The sequence below is a fragment of the Apiospora phragmitis genome, assembly GCF_038363925.1.
Source record: "Apiospora phragmitis strain CBS 135458 chromosome Unknown utg000008l:1.0-3514335.0:1.0-3519231.0, whole genome shotgun sequence".
Lineage (NCBI taxonomy): Eukaryota > Fungi > Ascomycota > Sordariomycetes > Amphisphaeriales > Apiosporaceae > Apiospora > Apiospora phragmitis.
This window is the reverse complement of record NW_027117407.1, coordinates 1,488,911-1,508,239: the sequence shown is the minus strand read 5'-3', so window position 1 is coordinate 1,508,239 and position 19,329 is coordinate 1,488,911. Positions and strand designations below refer to the sequence as shown.

Here is a 19,329-nt window from a genome sequence, read left to right as displayed (position 1 = left end):
GGTTCTCACGGCGTTGAGGAGTATATCACGAGAGGCTTCGGACTTGGTAGCAGTCCTATCATCTACCAGGAGTCGGCTCTGTAAGTAAGTTGCGATGAGACATAGCTTGTACGAATGTATCACACGACAGGGGACAGCAGAACTATTCGAGCTGTTTGCTAGGTAATTAATCTGATTTCATAGCACACTTGCATCGTAGGGAGCAAGTGATTGTTATGTCAACTAGGGAAATGAATTTATCGATAAAATCAGGTGAACTAGTTCTTTTACTCTGTTCCAATTTCGATTCAAACTCAAGTAAGCACTGCAGGAACGAAAAACACCCAACGAGGGGGTGTCCACATCCATATCAGTCATATCAGCAGTGAGAAAAATCAGTGACTTCCAATCAGTTCCACATTCATCAGACAGCTCCCTCCTCCAAAAATAAACACATCCATTCTCTATGCCCCGTAATTGTCGAGAGCCGAGAGCAGTTCGGTGTCGTTGAGAGGCGCGAGGCCCTTGGCCTTGCGCTCGGCCTGGATCTCGTCCTTGCGGCAGCCACGAGGCGAAGTTGCTCAGGCGCTCGCTGATGCCGCCGGCGGGGCAGTCGCTGTCGGTGGGAGTGCCGCCGGCGGAGCGGCAGCAGGCGCGGGTGGCGTCGATGTTGCTGCCGCACTTGCAGGCCTCGACGGCGGCGGAGGCCAGCAGGGCGGTGACGGTGAGGAGGAAGTTGAACTGCATGGTGGTGGTGGTGGTGGTGGTGGTAGGAGGTGGGTGGGTGAGTTGGAAGTTTCAAAAGGGGGGGAGGATGGAGAGGATAGAAGGAAGTTAGTTAGTGGTTGAGAGAGTAGGTAGTAGTTAGGATGTTTGTCTTGTGGTGTTGTCTCCTTGGAGGGCCTGAGAAGGATGATGGATGATATGCTTCCCTCGTTTCAAGTCGGGGATTTGGGCCCCTTTTATGCCTTTTCCTATACCAGCTTTTGTCGAGACTCTGAGGCTTACTCCGGGCTACAGGAACGAATTCCCCATCTCCCCGGGGGCCACTCAACAACACAAAATGCTTTTTCGTGTTCATGGTGGTCACCTGCGAGATCAGGCTATGCTCTGGTCATCGGTTAATTTGGACAGAGACTTACCACATGATCTAGACCCAATGGGATCCTGCTACGGGGAACCGGTGAAGCTGCCTTGAGGCCCTGGCTGCATGCATATGCATTGGAGTATACAACGTCGATGGCCAAGCTATGCATACTGATTCGTACTCTGACATATTACCTCCGCAATTTCATGCGTTCCTATGTAGATTTTGTCATACACAGAGCCATTCGACGCACGCCATTCGTCCGCACGCAAGGTGTGAGTAAGCACTTCAGCATGTAATATAATTACAGCGATTCTGGAAGCGGGGATGTCGTACAGAACCATAAGGCTAGGAGGTTTCCTTGAGCAAACTGGCTGACAGCTTTTCCTCGCTTTCAACCGGCCTTTCAGCCGAACTTTTCGGTCAACTTATGAACCGGCTGAATCTGCTGAATCCTTTATCAACGTCACCGGCGAGCTCCGTGGCGTTCGTCGAAAGCGTCGAGGGACAAGCGCGAGCAATACTATACACACGTATTTTAACGCACGCCGATACACGCGAAGTTCATTGTTTCAGCTGTTATGCTTATAAGCCGAAAAGCTTTAGCTGGCTAACATAGAGAAAGACGACGCTCCCAACGCAGGACGGCGTGTCCGTAGCGTACGGCTACTGGTGTGCTGTCGTTGGCATGGTACAAGGCGGCAACACGGAGAGTACTATACAGTTAGTGCAGGTGTGGGTTGCTGTCCGTGCCTTGCCAGATGTGTACGGTCTGGGGCATTCCATATACTTAATTCACGGGCCGGAAGTCGACATCTGGTTGCCAGAGTTCTTCTGGCTCCTCCAGTTCTTCCCGTCCGGCCTGCCTTTCGATGTCCCATGTGGGCCTGTATAGCTCGGCATAACCTTTCCCCTTTTCTACGGATCACGGAATTGACACAGTATTGCACAGGTAGGGTCTCATCCTTCTCGCATTAAGAACTACCATCAAACTCCTCTACTTCTACTTCGAAAAAGGGTTGTAAGAACGGAAAAAATCAAACATCCCAATCGGGAAATCCCCTTCCACTTCGGTGCCAAGCACAACTGCGATCGTGACCCCGACAGACTCTGATGTAATCGTGAGTTCATGTAGTGTGGCATCAACCCTTCCCGCCAGCCGCCGCCTCTCTCACACACTCTCTTGCTCCTCCATTGGCACACTCAGGTGTGGAAGAGACCCCACTCGACCTGTTTGCCTCCAACGTCGCCGCCCTGGCAGTGCATCTCGCCCTTGGCCCCGACGAGGCCGTTCCACTGGAAGCGGTTGATGGACTCGTTGATGAGGTCGATACCGAGTCGCACTCGGATATACGGCTGTCAGAGCCTCATCTACCCGCTAAAAGCAATAAGCACCAGGGCCAAGAGGGGCCAAGAGATAGAAAAGGCTTCGCTAGACTTCCCCGTTTGCCTCACCATTTCCCAATTTGACCGACGTCGGTTGGAATCATCATACGTTCTAATCCCCGTATATGGCGGGGCTGATGTGAATGACGATAATATACATTCTTCCATGAAGAGCCTCAAAAAACGTGTTTGGAAGGTAACGCCGGTTGGCCCCGTTCGGGAAGGACATAACCAGTACAGGAGAAAATTGGGATTGCGATCATAGCCTATAGACAATATTGCGAAACCTAAGAGGCAGAAGAGAGCGCCTGGGGTACTAGACAGGCGATGCTGTGAGGATCATAGCAAGAGTTCAAGGCCATTTCACAGTTGCCGCCAAAAGCGAGGATATTTGCTTCTAAGTAATAATGGAAAAATGTGCTTTGTTCCTAGACTCCTAAAGTGTATAACGAAACAACGGGTAAACATCCGTGCAATAACCACTAAAGACCTTCTTATAGGCTAGCTGCCATGGCCCAGACAAAAAACAATATCAGCAACCAAGAGATGATACCACAAAACATAGCCATCTGCTTGTAAAACCGCAGCACGCTCCGTTCGTTCGTCCGCGGAAACGGTACCTGCCATATCTTCCCGGCGTCCCGGACCATCGGGCGGCTCGCGGGGATCTCTTTGCCCAGAAACCGGCAGAGGGGCCCCCAGCCCATCTCGGGCCGAAATACGAGCAGCCGCTCGGGCGGGACGATGGAGATGACCCAGGCGCGGTGGGCGTGGTAGAGGTCCTCGCTGAGCTCCCACTTCTCGAGCAATTCAAATTCTCTCTCTACTCAGTCTTTTTTGTTCACTTGTCCTACTCGCTGAACGGTCATCCTTGTCATGCCATGGCTGTTCTACTCCCCGTACTTGTTCTAGCCGCTGCCATTCTGTCCGTGGTATGGAAGTTCATACAGCAGCGACGTCTCTTCCAAGGCCTTGTAAGTAGAGATTGCCTACTCCCTGATACTGATTCCCAACCATTAGACCACAGACATCCACACACGAAACGCTCTCGCTGACACAGCAGCCACAGCCCGGCCCCCCTCACCACCCCCTCCTCGGCCATCTCCCCATCCTACGCGACGCAGCCCAGAGCATCCCCCCCCCCGATGCCAACCCGCACGTCTTCGCCCACCTCATCCGGACCAAGTACGGCCTGGGCGACTTCTTCTTTCTGCAACTGCGCACCCCTATCGCTAACGAGTAATAACTATAGTGGCATCGACTGTCATGCCGTAGAGCAGGACCACGAGTTTATGACGCTGTTTAGAGACCAGGCCCTCCTCTCGCCCACCGAGTTCTGGGCGCTGTACCTAGTAGATCTGAATCTACACCGTGCATACCGACGGTGGGCGAACCGTCGAAAGTTGGACAGATACATTGGCAAGGTCCTCGAGGACAGGTTTTCTTCAGGCAGGAAACCGCGTACAGCAGCGAAAAAAAAGAAGCGTTGTGCAGTGGACTACGCGGTGGAAGCCTACAGTAAAGACAAGGGCCAATCGAAGCCCCTTGTCGACGACTCTCTCCGCGATAATCTCGTCACTCAGTGAGCAATTACCTTCTGAATCCCAGATGTTAATACATACATGGATGCTAACCTGTCCGACCAGATCGAAAACTCTCATTTTCGCCGGTCACGACTCCTCCGCCAGTACGATATGTGTGAGTCTGAAGCAACGTCACCGCGCTCTGCCATTTCTGTCTATAAGCTGACGCCCAGGAAGCATATATACTATGTTCTAAGCTTGTACCCGGACGCTCTGCGGAGAGTCCGAGCGGAGCATGATCAAAAGTTTGGGGGTGTCTCCAAGGCGGCTGAAATGCTATGCAGCGATCCCACCTTGGTGAACGACCTCCCGTACACGCTGGCGGTCATCATGGAGTCGCTCCGTCTATTTCCGCCCATCGGCGGTTCCTATCGGTCCGGCCGAGTTGGGTAAGTCCAATTTTTTCTATGATACGCATGGCAAATAACTGATCAAGGCAACCTCTTTGTTGTGTCCACTTGAAGGCAGATGGAAGAGACTGGCCGACATATCCCTTTGCATGCTTCATTAATGATTACGCCATAATGCATCACGAAGACGTTTTCAAGGACCATGAATTGTTTATCCCAGAAAGATACCTTACAAAGGGCCCGTCAGATCCGTATTTCGTATCCCCAAATGCCTGGCGCGCATTCGAGAAAGGCCCTAGGGACTGCATTGGCAGTAAGTCATCACGCACTTCTCTCCCGCTCACCAACTGGTATGCTATCTTACTAATAATTTCGACTTCTATCACTTATAGAAGCGATGGCTCTCATACAAATCAAGATCATTATAATCCTAACCCTTTCTAGCTTCGATTTTAGAGAGATGTATGCCGACGATACACCTTTAGTCAATGGCCATAAAATGTACCAAACTTTGCATGTAACGGCCAAGCCATCGCAGGGCTGCCTATGAAAGTCAAGCCGGTTCAAGTGGCGTGGGAAGAGTGACATATCAACATGTACCCAGTAGCACAGTGAGCATGGATGCCGCAATCTCTAAGACCATCTATTCGGGGTTTCGATTCAACTTCAGGGCTCACAAAGCCATTCTGGCTGTTCTCCTTCGTCCACGGTCCCGAGGCCGCCAGCATCGGGGCGGCGCGGGCCCTGGAGCTGGCCTTCCAGGTCCACAACGCGAAAAGGGGTGGGAGCGACGACAACAGCCCGGGCACGGCCGCTAACGGCACCTCCGTCATGGACTCCAGAGCCGCCAAGTCCACTTGTCTGGCGGCCCGCTCCTCTACTGCTGGCAATGCGGCGAATCTGCAGGGCGGAAAGGACATAAGGGACCAATTGGATGAACTGTAGGGTTACGGAAATACACGCAACGTCTACCAGGCTTGGTATGGGGAAAGGCATGTGCTCGGTTTAATAAAAGAACGAGTAGACATTTAAGGGATATTATTCTTTATAGATACTATATATTGTATTTAATAACTACTTACTTACGATCTTAAGCTAGTCGTAAAAACGTACCTGACGCTCCTGGTGCTTTTATTTTCGCTGAGATTCCATCCCGGTGGCAGTTATATTTTCCGTAAACTCGGTCACTTTATGCTTTCTTAAGAGAAATTTCTGTGAGATGGGTAGATTACAGCCCTTGAAGACGGAGACGGAGGAGAGCTACTGCACACGTTGCTACATTATTAGACGGAGTCCCTGAGGAGTATTCCTCTAGGGATAACCATCCGTGGCACGGGACTCGCGTGTTATCATTTATATATTATGCGGGCTACATATGTCGTTTACCTTTTTTGCGTCGAGTATATGCATTTTATTAGGGGCGATGCTCTCTTTCATCCTAAGCATAATGTGAAGCATTCTACTATGACAACTTGAGGGTGCGAGAATGCCAGCTATTGCCGGCCTTTTCCAGCATAGTCTGCCTGGATCACACGGTAGGACTTCCGGAGTGTATCCTCCTATTCCCGTGGTTCTTCGGGGCTGAATATACACGGCCTATCATGGAGTTGCCTGTATTCACTCCTGAGACCTCCAGCTTATTCCTGGGAGAGTAATACTACCACCACGAGTCAAGGTAATATGATCACCAGACTCTCCATGGACCAGGAGTTCTCAACTTCGAGCTTCCGGGACAAAACTTCCGGCTTAGTCATAATATTGACTGCACGCAAGTTTTGGGGTGAAGCGGCAACGAGACGCGCAGATCTTCTCCAGTCTCCGTCACGAGGTTCCAGCGGTCAGGTGTTCTCCTGAACAGCCAACGCATTCTCCTGAAAGGAGACGTGTTCACGCATCAAGTAACAGGTTACGAGATCTTCTCCTTCGAGTGGGTGTGAATCGAGTCCGAAAAGTTGGCTGACCCGCCTGGGATGCCAAGTTTCGTGTGCCTTGCAGCGTTGCACTTAGGCCAGGGACGAAGGGCAACGGACTCGACAGTAATGCAGGCTTTCGCTCGCGGATCCTGGTGTCGGTAGGCTATTCGTGATCGCGCGTTCTCTGCATTGCAGCAGTGCACCTTTCTCCAGCTTCTTCTCTAGCCCGTTCAATTGGCGCGCGTTGGTGAAACTCGGCTACGGCTTCTCGCGGCCGAGTTATGTTTGGTAGTCCCAGAGAACATACAGTAGAACATTCTTCCAGTTCAATCGTCTAGGACGTCATCCCGCTCTTTAGTTTTTCGGGTGGGTTCTCTGTCGCGACCTTGTTTACAGTAGTGTCGGAGCCTCTTAGTGGTTATTAGTGTCTCTATAACATCGCGGTGTTATTAATATTGCGCCATTCCCAGAAGTACAACAGCACAGTCTGCACAGTACCCGGGCAGCGGTGGGGGTTAACCTCCGGTGCGGTGGAGCCGGCGAAGCGCGACCGATAAACAGGAATGGAATGGAAAGAGAGAGAGAGACGGAGAGACGGAGACATGGATGACCGGATGACAGAGTGGAAGACGAAACGACGAGAAACGAGAGACTGGAAAGTTTCAACTCCTCCTTGTCGTATGTTGCTGTCGGTCTGGCACAAGGAGCAGGGAGGGCAGCACGTGGGAGAACCCCAGGCTAACAAGAGGACAGACAGCCTTGCATATTCGTCCTATTTGCCTGCCATAGATTGCAGATTGTGAGGATGGATCTGACATTGGATGTCGAACATGTCCGCAGTTCCGTTCCGGACCAAATTATCCTCCCCAGCCCGCGCGATTCCCGCATGGGACGTACGATGAGCGGACCATGATCAACGCGCCGTCTGCTCAGATAAGCCAGGCGCTCGAACGAGACGAGTGCGGGGCAGCACCCAGGGCCCCCTGTGGGCCATGGCACGCTCACATTCACTAGAGCTCAATCTCTCCGGTACTACACACCCAACGGCCACCATCGTGAAATGTACCTCGAATGATACTTTGGAGGATGGGAATGGTGCGGGGAAGAAGAGCCAAGAGGATGACAAGTTCCCGGCTCTTTCTTGGCCCTCGACAAGGCTGCATGTCAATTGTTCCTATGTAGGTTAGGTGCTGCTCGCTTGCACCGGGGCTTGCAGTTCACTGATAGCGAACCTAGGGCATGCAGCAAGCAGCAGCAGCCACTGCATACATACAGCTTGCAGCAGCAATACCACCCAAACCTCTGACCGCCTGCTCGCCATGGGGATGGCCCCAGAGATCACCAACGGCACTTGACCATTGAAACCTTGAGCAGGTGTCTGCATTGACGTGTCTGTTTCTTGTTACTTGGAAGAAGAGGTTGAATTGAGTGCATGGTGCTCTGCAAGCTACTATCTGACCACTCTCCAACGCTGATCTCTGGGCATCCGCGCGGGAGCAGGGCGTTTCAAGGGTGAGGTTTGCGGTTATGCGCGTAAGCCCAGTCACAGTCAGCCTGCTGCTCTGTTGCTGCTGCTGCTGCTTCTGCTGCTGCTACACACCTACGATAAGAGCATCCCCGTCCGTCGTAAGGATATGTACTAAAGCCGGAGTGGATGTCTGACATTTTTGCTGGGCCATTTCGGGAGAAATAAGCTGTGGTCCGGCACCACCTTGCTCGGCGGCGTGTGCCCAGGACAGAAGTCCCAGGAGTTGTTGGCTACTCTCGCTACTGTCATGCTGTGTCATATGTGCCCCTCGATATTATATCTCTCCTCGTCATTAAACCACCCAAAACCAAAGTTTGGTAGCGGTTTTACTCCGTGGTTTAAGCACCAGGTTTCGAGTTCCGATATGACGTGAGTACACCAGCTGCGGTCAGCAAACAGACTCGAAAGAAACAAGCTGTCAGGCCGTCTACTGTACATGAACGCTATCGGGTGAGACAATGCGATAGAATTCGTCCTTGTGCGGCATTTGGTATTCCCACTTGGTACAACGGAAGCTCTGGGTGGATGATTGAGTGTTCCAAGCAACGGCATTGCATGAACATCCTGCAATGTCTTTCTTGAGCTTCCCAACATCAGTCGATGGTAAGTGATGATGATATTTTCATGCAGTTGACGAATGCTGACTGCTTATCTCAGTCAACCATCTCCGTTACTGTGCCGTCGACTGGTGATGATAGGTATTGATTGACATCCACAAACAGTAGGTGTATATGTACCTAGCCGCCCAATCGCTGGGCCATTATCCGGATACGGTAATGGATAAGCCACGAGGAGAGCTGAAATGATGGCCAAATCCAACCAGATATCGGAGGGCTTCCACAATCATTCTCCGCTTGGCTGCATTTTGCATGCATGCGCTGCTGTATGTATCGCGGCCAGCAGGGTTGATTACTGAGGCGGTCTCGACTCCGGAGCCCCAGAAACCCGCACGCCCAGCCGCTGCAAGCATCTAGTCTAGCATCCATCACGCCGGCACCTCTCGACTACTGCTGTACTGTCTCGACTATTGAAGTTTCGATGCCGGACGTTCCTTTTCCTCCCTGTTCTATTTCCTCTCTCTCGGATGAAATGAACGAATGAATTCATCAACCGAAGTGGGTAGGTGACTTGATTAAGGGCCAGGGGCACAGTGTCAATGGGCGCGGGGCCCGCTCTTGGCCGGGCACAATGGCCAGCCTCTGGCCTTTGCGCACAGGTCTCGACATCATACCTTAGCTCGTCGACCTGGAAAAAGAAACAGAAAAAACTAGCAGGACGTCACGACGTTTCACTCGGCCCCGGTTCAGCTAGTTGTCAGCTAATGTCCGTCGTCCACATAACGACCGCAATGGCGGTGCATAGCAGAGGGACCTGTGCCAGCAATCTATGTGACGGCATCGTCGCCGTGTTTCTCTTTGACTCGAGGGGAACCCAGCCAATGCATGGCCGAGTATCATGTAAACATAAACAAAACCGGCCAAGGATTGGGGTTAGCTGGCTGGCAGGCTGGTCGAACTAGCAGGAATGTGTGTTCATCCAGCCAGCCAGGGTCACCCGGCCGAGAGCTTGCACACCTGAGCCAGCCTGAGATGTAACTCACGACACAAGTATCAGCGTACAGGTATGGATGTTCATCAAATCGGGATTCCCATCTTGACCACATTCCCATAGCTGCACTGCTTCTCTCACGCTAGCTGGCAAGTGGAGGCCCAGGTAGCCTAGCCCAGGCTGCCCAGCAAGCAAGCATTGTGTAGCACGCATGGGAAGTAGGTAGTGGCCAAGTACACCGTGTAACAACGTCTGTTCGCACACCCCTGTCGTTAAAGTCTATTCGCTTGGCCTAGGTGGCCTAGGTTTATCACATCACCACTTGACCAGAAGGCCCGAGAAAAGACAGGCAGTGATTCTCTCTTCTCGCCTCTTCCTCGCCTCCTCTTCTCCTCCCCCGCACGTTCGGTAGGCGGCACACTGAATCTCTCGCCTTCTTGGGCCCGGCTCTTTGGCCTAAACGAGTTATCAGATCGGTGGTCGGGTGTGTTGGTTTTGGTACAGACAGACACGAGGTGGATAAGTAAAAAAAGGGCTGTAAAAAAAAAAAGGCTGAGAGGGTAGTAGCCGCACCACCTCTCGGCATCCCCGCCCGATACAGCCACAGTCTCATGGCCGTCTGTCTCAACACTTGCCTCACAAATTCGTATTTTCCCAACACGGTGTGAGGTGAAACGCCCATAGAGCGGGAAGAGGGAGGACAGAGACGGCGGACAGAGATCTACGTCAGATCCAGGGTCCTCCGTGCCTCGCCGTCAGCTATCCGTTCCCTGCACTGAACCCTTTATTGCTGGGGAGCGCTTGGCTGGGGAGCTGGACTTCACCACCGAGGCCCTTTTTTTGTTAGAGATCAACCTCAACAACACCCCGCTGCCAGCTAATTACCGCAAACGTCACAGTTAAGATCGGGATTTATTATTTCGGATTGACGAGGCGCGATGGATGATTTATTACATCAACCACACTATACTAGAAGCCTCGATTGGTCCGGTTGTATCGACCGTCTTGTCTTCTCAAACCTGTTTTTTTCCCCTTGCGCGAGGCGCCTTCGCGCTTCATACAAACAACCAAGCTCGAAGTCGAAGAAGACTGTGTAGGCGGCATGAACGGCACGCCGCACGACGGGAGCTTTGCCGTATCATACATAATACATGCATACTTCAGATAGAGATACCTTAATATGTAGATGACCGTCACCTACCTACACTGTGACAGTCTCGAATCCCCAAGCGGCTGCAGGGCGGAGAATCCAACAGAAGGAAAAGTTTCTGACTGTGGGATACCCAAGCTTGGGGATTGATTGTCACCCCTAGAGACAGGCTCGGGCTGTCTCACTGTCCGTTTTGGTACTGCTGGCATCCCGGCCGCGATTGGGACGCGAAGGTTTTCAGAGGAATTAGCAGCAACGCCGGACGTCAGGCCTCCCAGGTTACCGGTGCAGTCCTTCATCAGTCCTGGCCAGTCCTGCGGGCACTTGAGGATATTATCGGGGCTATGTATCTTTTCTTGTCTTCGCTGTAAACAATTGTTGGAGACCTCACCTCGTTCCCCCACTCGAAAGAACGAAAGAAAAAACGAAGAAAGCATCTTTGGCCACTAATAAGTGCATGTACTTTCCGGCTACTAGCTGTACGAGGTAATTGATTGCGGTTTCCAGTTCCATCTCTAGTCGATTTGACGCTTATTGATTGCTCTTGGCCCCTCCCCACTCTGGCGCCTGTCAGCCCACTACCGCAGCCAATTCCAGGTCTCCAATGCCCTTTTTATCGCAGCAGGTATCTTAGCACACAGCATAGCATCATCCGGCGGCGGCACACAGCACAGCACCAGCAGAGGAACGTGGGCTACCTACTGTGGGTGCTTTGGACAGGGCTCCCCAGTATATGGGCTGCTGGGCCGACACTGTACGGTACGAATAGATACACCGAGCCCCAGTCCACTCCAAGCCAATCCAAGGACAAGGGCCATGCAACGTTGATTTCCCTCTTTTCCTCCCTCTCAGCTTGCTTTGGTGCTTGCTGTGCTTGCATTGCATCCACCCACAAAGACCGGACGGGTCAGGTCGAATACAATTGATACATATCACCACCACTACCGACCGACTGCTGTTACTCGACTGTTTCCTCTCTCACTCTATTCCTCTTCCATGTTGCTGTGACTCGGGATCAACTCACTCATCATACATCAAACCAATTCATCCGGTGAATAGTGCAAATCATTTAGCACTCGATTGACTGAGACCGATCCACTGTTTCTGATTGTCCCGGCCCGTCGACCAAACCATTGATCGTCCAGTACAAGTACAGCACCGTACGTGCCCGCCAGAAGCAAGTCGTGGTGGACATTCCCGTCAGCCCAAAGTCTGCCCAGCCCAGCACCGCAAGACTATTTTGTGGCCAATTTCCCATGCCTGCACTTTTCCCCCAACGGAGAGTACGAGACAAAGGATTTCTGAGAGCGACCTCGCAGCAGCCGCCTCTCCCAAAATATCTCGCAGATCCCTTTTCCGGCGAACCGCTCTAGTGTACCAAACGCCAGAGAAAACCAAGACACGCACCTTTGTTCTCGCCCGAACCTTGCGCCAGCCGAGGGGCCAACCAGATCCTACCCAGACATTAAACTGCACCACCCCCTCGCACATTCCAATCCACGCGCCACTACGATGTTAGGGGAGCGGAGGAGACCTCTGGATCCGTCCCCTCAAATCTACGGCCATTCTCGCACCAGAACAACTTCTTCCTCTGTATTCCCACCACAAATACAAGCTCCCGCACCAATGCATCTACAACAACCACCGCCCGGAATGGGCCACAACCGTCGCTCGCCCTCGGTCAACACCTTCAGCACCGTCTCCAGCAATCCTCCCCCCGCCTTTCGCACCTCCCCCACGAGCGATCTGCCGCGTCGGAGCACCTCTTCTCGATCCGGAAGCGGTCAGCCCTCTAGCTACGTTACCCTTCTGCGCAAGCAAAAGGCCACCGTCTGGTGCGATCGATCACAGTACGAAGACCCTCGCTTGCAGGCCCAACAGCGTGCTGCCAAGCAGCGAGCGAACAAGGAAGTGACCAGCGTCATCAGCCATGGCCGCACCTCGACGGGCATGAGCAGCACCGCCAAGGTCGCTGCCAAGATCCGCCACCACGGCAAGCCTGGCGTCGTCGGCTACACCCCCGAGAACAACTACATTGGCGTTGGCGGTGTGCCCATGCGTCTGAGTGCCACCGAGGTCGAGGGCGAGGACAGCGACGAAGAGGATCTGACTGCACAGCGCTTGCACCACCGTAGGACGGGGAGCAGCGGTCGCAGCAGCACCAACAGCGGTCGTCGCGGTACTGCCGCCTATCGCTCTTCCAGTGGCATGGCATCCCAAAGCGGCAGAAAATGGAGCCCCGGCGATACCCCAGAACGACGAGGCAGCTTAGCAGAGGAGCAGCCGGAGTTCCAGGTGGGCGATGACGCCGGAGAGTTGGGTCGGGCTCACAGCACACGCAGTGGCAGCAGTGCCGAGAAGGCTGACGCGCTGCCCGAGCTGAAGGCGCCCAGCGCCGCCAAGCTGGCTAGCAACAGTCTACTAAACGCCGCCCTCACGAGAGAGAAGAGCGTCAAAAATCCCGAAGAATTGAAGAGACGCGGAAGCGTGGACGATCGAAAGATGACCCTCACCTCGGGTCGCTTGTACATTGCCAACCCCGATTAATGTTAATGTCTTCTTTTTACATGCCCCCTTCGTTCTGGTCGTTCTGGGAGCATACGGACGCGGAAGAGGGTCATATCACACAACAGCATACACGGTCGTTTTGACATGGGGATTTTACTTTACTTTTGAACAACAACGGAGTTCTGACTACAAAAGCCCGCGCCTACCATGATACCAAGACGACGGTAGTGCGCCGAGGCTGGTTTGGAGGTTTTTCATCATTGCATTGCGAGGCGCACAACACGGTCGTTTCAATGGATTTTCACACAAAGGAGGAGGTAAACTGGTTAGACGAAAGACCAGTGCCACACGGTCGCTGAAGAGAACATGCCGGGCTCGTTTCTGTTCTTCTGCCCGCCTCGGTCATGTATTACTTGTTACTGCTGGATCGAAGGAGCGGTTACCTATGAGGTACACACCCATGGTAGTAGAGATCTGGCGATGCTACAGGCGGCTACTGGATAGCTGGTAGTGTCTCTAAATTATCTATCAAACTGCGAGTCTTCTCGTGATCTATCGCTCACATCCACATCTTCTTCAACCTCGCTCATTTGTGACATTGTCTCTAATCTCGACTTTAACTGATATCAACTGCTTGTTGTGACTACTGCCCACACTTGTTCGGCAAGCACTTTGCCTAGCGCCCGAATTCCGCCTGTATCACGAGCTGCTGCCACAACCCCTTGATGACGTCGAGGAAGCGGGAGATCGGCAAGTAGGGTCACGACTAGGGAAGGAGGTTACTGTGACCTAACCAATGAGGGGCTAGCTGAGGCGTTTATCAAGGTTTCTGTATCGCCAACGGTCTGGGGCGGGCTTGATAGACGTTGCTTATTGCAGTACAGGGCCGATTGCGTTGCTGCTAGGTATATGATATACATACAGCCCCTTGTGTCAAGATGCGCAAGATTTGCTTGAGGGAAAAGAAGTCATTGTCTGATACCGAGTCACTAGTCTCGTGGGAATTGCTTGATTCGGTCTTGGGATTGGATGGGATCGGAATCGAACAATCAACGGATCAAGGGGCACCACTTGAAGCATTCTCGGTTTCTTTACAGACTCATTAGCTTCCTTCTCGATTCTGCCCTTCCTTCTTCCTTCCTTCCTCCCCTAGCATGCCAACCACACGTGCCTGCCAACGAACTAGCTCTGTGCTCGGGCCCTTTTTCGGCGGCGTGGGAAGGAGGAATAAGGAGGAGAGAGAGGCTGGGAAAGAGGCTTAAAGTCATGCTTGATTTGGAGAAGTTCGTCTGATCATGGCATGGCGCATGGCGTTTTGTCTGGGTTGGGGGAGGGGGAATAAGCATCATGAGTCATGTGAAGACATGATGTATGCAGCTACGGATCTCTGAGTATGGCCTGCTTACCTCGACGGTGCTGCCCTAATTAGTTAGAGGATTTTACCTGGTTCTGGAACGATCCTTTTGGAATCCATCACTGACACTGGAAGAGGGCATATAGGGGTTACGTGTATTTCCCGATTAGAGATAGACTTTATTATAGCATCGAGTCAGAGGAATGGGCCGTGGACACCACTAGAGCATGGCTAGATTTACTTCTGAAGCTTGCTCCTCAGGGCTTTTCATTGTGCCATTTCTCAATGACGTGGCCGCCCAGCCCAAAAAGGGGCTCGAACTGTCTCTCCGACAGAACCAATGGTGAAAATATCGATGGTTAGCTTTTCTTCTTCTTTTCTCTTACCCCTTCCCGACCCCCGACGAACAGCTAAATACTTATTCTCCAAAAATTAGAACCGAGCTTGTCTCAGCGGCGAGGGGGGGCGGCGGCGGAGGAGAGGGGCACGAAAGAGTGAGACGGGCGGGAGTTTAGCCCGCGAATGGGCCGTGTGGCGGCCGCGATGAAGACGCCACGTACTTGCTCCACGATCCTGTACTGATACTACCATCAGCACTTTAGCAAATTTGTAGTTTGGGGAGGCGGCAGCATTGGTTCAACGGTTTCGTCCGAACTTAAATTCAGATTGAGACCAGCCACACACATGTCAGGCCGCCACCGGTTAATTAACTGGCTCATTAGTTTAGAAACACAAATGTCCTGGTTTTTATTACAGAAGAGGCAGGTAATTGGTGGCTGACATCATCACGCGTACCATCGATGTCGTGGCGTGAGTGCGATGAGAGTTCAGTCATATACTTAGCTAAGCAGGAGGGCCAATCATTCGATATAGGCGCTGCTCCAGGTGGTAATGAACTGATGGTGAAAACCTGAACAGGTGAATTATCAAGTATCCAATAAAGTGATAAATCAAGTGCTACCATGGAGTCATCGGTTAGGTCTCAAGTGACTCGGATATCTGCCCCTTGAAAACCATTCTGACAACCCCTTAATTCCCCAGAGTGCTCTAAAGCTATTATTTTGTTTCCTATTTCGATAAAGTGAATGGTGGCTTTACATCAAAAACAAATCTGTCAGCTGGGCACTAGTTTATTCAGGTTTTTGTTTGCCCCTGGGGCCTAGCCAACGTTTTTTTGCTACCTCTACACGACATTAGGGAGCGTTTGATAGGAGGGTGCATTCCATGAGTGGAAGATTGTAACCAAGAAGGCGCATCCTGACAAATTATACAAGAAAGACTGTGCCGTGTAAGACAGGGCCTGTCAAAACATTTTATTCCTGAATCTACATACAAGGCCGACGACTGCTAGGGTTGATCTGGAGTGAAAAATCGCCATACGTATCTATTAACGTCACAGAACTAGCAAGTCAACTACTAAATCATGGCTTAATATAAAACCTCGTGGTTCAGTGATAGAGAGCTATCTTTACAATTGACATGGTGGGCCCATACCCGTATCCCCCTGAAGGTGAAAAGATACGGATTTGAGATCGGCTCCTAGGGCTCTCACTGGCTTTGTACTGTACCACTATGGGTACCCTTTCTTCGGTATTTGCCGTTACAGTAGTCCAAAACAGCCGAGATTTGAACCAGATAGCACCCACCTGGCACCGGACCCCCGGGTGATCGTGGCCGTCAGGAAATAAGCAGTACCGGTGTCACGTCCAAAATCGATCGCTCGTTCCGATCGGGAAAGTTCATTTGCTGTGAAACGTGAGGTAATTGCCGACTGACGCCTTTTCTGTTGTACTCCATCATCACCGGCGGATGGCTGCCTTCCAGGGCAGCCCACAAAGGGGCTGCATGTCAGATGTCTGTCGTGATGGCAGTCTCCTGACACTTCACCCTACTGCCTTGGTCAGCCACGCCGTTGGGTCCCATGGAACGTTGGGCCTGTGGGATTTTCCAGGAGTGATGGTGTTCCAGAGCCAGAGTCAATTGTCACACCCAATTGCCTACCCTTGTCCTTGTGTGACCGAGGACCGTACTGCAATATGCCCAGTTTCTTTGCAGAAGCCCCTAGGCCCTTCTACTTTGGTTTTGTTGTTTCGTAGACTCCTCGTTTCTGGAATATAATTACCTCTCGTCTCAAGATCGCCGGAGCTATGCATGAAAATGAGGCGCCGGAGCCACTCCGCAAGCCCGAGTCTGTGCCACCTGAAGTTGTGCGTCTGCATGACTACTCCCATTCAAACCACCAGTTTCCGCATTCATACAGCTCGGCATACGGTGGCCCAGCAGAAACCCTCCCTCGTGCCGACTATGCAACGTTGTCGTCAGCCTCCCAGGTTGGCGCCCACCATCCACCACACGATGAGAGGGCCAGAAGCATTTGCGGGATTAAGAGATCGATATTCATCTTCTCCGTGGTTTTGGGTCTCCTCGTCATCGGTGCCGCTGTTGGTGGTGCCGCGGGCGGGTCTTTAGCAGTCCAGTATGTGTGGTTTCCCTAAATTGTATCGAGACCAGCACAGACAGAGCCGGGCTGTACTACCTTCCCTTTTCCCCAAGACTGGCTTATATAGTAACCCTTTGTCATCTCGAATCAGGAGAGCGTCCGCGTGTCCTTCCACCGCCCCAGAAACCTCCGGCAGTTCATCCACGACATCGTCGTATCTAAGCATACCTACCCTCAGGCGTCTTCTCCGTTGCGCTCGACTGCCCCAATCTCAACGGCAAGACCCAGGCCGTAGTCATCAGCTCCGAGACCAGGTCATTCACACTGACCTGCGACAGGGACTACCCCGACAAGCCTTGGTTGCCTTGACTAACCCGTGGCCGGCTCCAATTTTGCCGTAGATGTCTCCTACGCGACAGACAAGTATAATGGCAGCTGTTATATCAAGAATGACACCAAGAATAGCCAAGATATATCGCAGCGCTACATCGCAGCAAAACTCATTTCATGATCCGAACGGCAGCAGGTTGATTATTGTGGACTGTTAAAGCTTCTGCTCTGAAGATATTGCCAGAGCGCTGCAAGATGAAGAAGTTCCTGATACAAGCTTTGGGATTTGTGGTGATTATGAGTGTTTATTAGAGCATAGACTGAGCAATTGCGTCTCCTCGGGATGTATCCCTTGCCTCTTCTTCGAAACCAGCACACTTTTACTATCATTCTTAAGCAAAAACGGAAATCTCAGCAAGGGGCAGTGAATTTTCTTTACAGCTGTCCGTCTTGTCACATCTTAACTCCGCAACTGAAACCACACTTGGCCCAAACCCCTAACCTATAACCACTTTTGCAGCTTCGTATTCTCCGCTAGCCCTTCTTCACAGCGAATTCAAATGCATGGGCTGTATAGTTGTTCGACTGGGAAACGGGAATGGTCACCGACCCGGACGAGTACTGGTACGTCTTGACCCCCTTGTAGGCGGGCGGCCCCGTGACCGCGAACGCGTTAGACCCCTGAAACTCCCAAGCCTCGACCTCGACCGACCCGGCCGCGTCGGCGTAGCCTGCAGCCGCGAGCCCCTCGACCTGCACCGCCCACTGCCCGGCGCGGACCTTGGGCCCCGCCAGCACGCGGACGCGATCCTCGCCGTCGAGCGTCGCGTAGACGTCGAACCGGCCATCGCTGGATCCGGTCGTGCCGGCGCGCACGCCTGTCATGTTGCGCGCGTAGTAGCGGTAGACGTGGTACCCGGGCGCGGCGGCATAGTCCGAGGCGGCGTAGTCGCGCGGGTTGCGCGACTTGGTCAGCAGGTTGGCGAACAGGTCGTGCAGCGTGGTGCCGCCCTGCCAGTTGCCCAGCAGGCCGATCCAGTCGAAGCGCTCGAGGCGGGCGATCCACCAGGCGTAGCCCGACGGCACCATCTCGTCGAAGGCGGCGTACTCGTTGATGCTGACCTGGCGCGCCGGCAGGTTGTGCTGCTGCAGCAGCGCGCCGAGCGACTGGTTCGTGTACTGCGGGTCGTTGTCCGCGGCATTGAGGTCGCCCTCGAGGTGGTACGAGTACTGGTCCGGCACGGTGCCGGCGTCGGCGATGGCCTGCAGCCACGCGGTCCACCACTTGTTGCTGCTCATGGGGCGCCAGGCGAGACTCGGGCCCGTGATGGGCACGTTTTCAAACCGGGAGTCGGCGCTGGTTTTGGTGTTAGCATATTATTCAGCGACGGGGAATCGAACATGGCGGAGGGCTCACCGGAGGATCTTGTGGGTTCGAATGTAGAGATCAATCCACCGCTGCGTGTCGCGCTTCCAGAATACCCTTGGTTGCATTAGTGGTGGTTACTTATGGGGAATTGGGAATCCAAAAACGCTTACTCAACGTCTGGTTCGTTCCTATAACAGGCATTATTAGTCGGATTGCCATTCTCTTGTTGATCTCAACTCACCAGATATCCCACACAAGACCCTCGAGGGCGTTGTTGGAAGCAAGGTCGTCCATCAAGGCTTTCACAAATGCCTCGTAGGGCTGCCAGTTTCCATTGTCTCCCGGCCAGTAGCTTGTCGAGTTTAACGAGTCGGTGCCCCAGATATCATGCGGATAGATGATACACTCGGCCCCAACCTTGCGCATGCTGCGGTAGTTGGACAGCGTCGATTGCAGCCGGCCTTGGTACTCGGTCCGGCCCCAGTTCCATCCACGCTTCGGGGCGCCGTACTGAGCGCCGCCAGTGCGGCCCCATCGGAAGCCGATGTCTTCGTACCTGGTGCAATTACCTTTAGTCGGTATCCTCAGATATGTGGATAGTCAGAGCTAGGTACCAGTGCTGGGCAACCTGGTCCTCATTGTCAGGGATGCCGTAGATGAAGCCCGAGGCCCAGTGCTGCGGATCGCCCCTAGTAACAGAGAGATCTATGACAGCCGTGGTGGAGTCCCGAGGGAGCACAGCTCCGGCAATGGCCCCCGTGGCTAGCGTCGTCAATGGGAGGATGAGTTGCATGTTGAGCGTGG

At 52.9% G+C, this 19,329-nt stretch overlaps 6 protein-coding genes across 6 annotated transcripts; 4 read left to right on the top strand and 2 right to left on the bottom strand.

Annotated features, from left to right (window-relative positions):
* Positions 1-119: 119 nt before the first annotated feature.
* On the bottom strand, positions 120-726 carry PG994_008902 (uncharacterized protein; the record flags this gene model as incomplete). The annotated part of the gene is made up of 2 exons (XM_066860311.1): positions 120-142; positions 435-726. 2 exons carry the CDS (start codon positions 724-726, stop codon positions 120-122), a joined length of 315 nt encoding a protein of 104 aa, XP_066713900.1.
* Positions 727-3,333: 2,607 nt separating this feature from the next.
* On the top strand, positions 3,334-3,695 carry PG994_008901 (uncharacterized protein; the record flags this gene model as incomplete). The annotated part of the gene is made up of 2 exons (XM_066860310.1): positions 3,334-3,426; positions 3,480-3,695. The coding sequence occupies 2 exons, from the start codon at positions 3,334-3,336 to the stop codon at positions 3,693-3,695; spliced, it is 309 nt and encodes a 102-aa protein (XP_066713899.1).
* A 379-nt stretch (positions 3,696-4,074) lies between these two features.
* PG994_008900 (cytochrome P450) lies at positions 4,075-4,935 on the top strand (the record flags this gene model as incomplete). The annotated part of the gene is made up of 3 exons (XM_066860309.1): positions 4,075-4,424; positions 4,472-4,698; positions 4,778-4,935. The coding sequence occupies 3 exons, from the start codon at positions 4,075-4,077 to the stop codon at positions 4,933-4,935; spliced, it is 735 nt and encodes a 244-aa protein (XP_066713898.1).
* Positions 4,936-5,006: 71 nt separating this feature from the next.
* Positions 5,007-5,330, top strand: PG994_008899 (uncharacterized protein; the record flags this gene model as incomplete). Its single annotated transcript, XM_066860308.1, has 1 exon — positions 5,007-5,330. The coding sequence occupies one exon, from the start codon at positions 5,007-5,009 to the stop codon at positions 5,328-5,330; it is 324 nt and encodes a 107-aa protein (XP_066713897.1).
* Positions 5,331-12,150: 6,820 nt separating this feature from the next.
* On the top strand, positions 12,151-13,071 carry PG994_008898 (uncharacterized protein; the record flags this gene model as incomplete). Its single annotated transcript, XM_066860307.1, has 1 exon — positions 12,151-13,071. The coding sequence occupies one exon, from the start codon at positions 12,151-12,153 to the stop codon at positions 13,069-13,071; it is 921 nt and encodes a 306-aa protein (XP_066713896.1).
* Positions 13,072-17,690: 4,619 nt separating this feature from the next.
* PG994_008897 (glycoside hydrolase family 39) lies at positions 17,691-19,318 on the bottom strand (the record flags this gene model as incomplete). The annotated part of the gene is made up of 5 exons (XM_066860306.1): positions 17,691-18,513; positions 18,574-18,639; positions 18,696-18,713; positions 18,767-19,081; positions 19,140-19,318. 5 exons carry the CDS (start codon positions 19,316-19,318, stop codon positions 17,691-17,693), a joined length of 1,401 nt encoding a protein of 466 aa, XP_066713895.1.
* Positions 19,319-19,329: the final 11 nt, after the last annotated feature.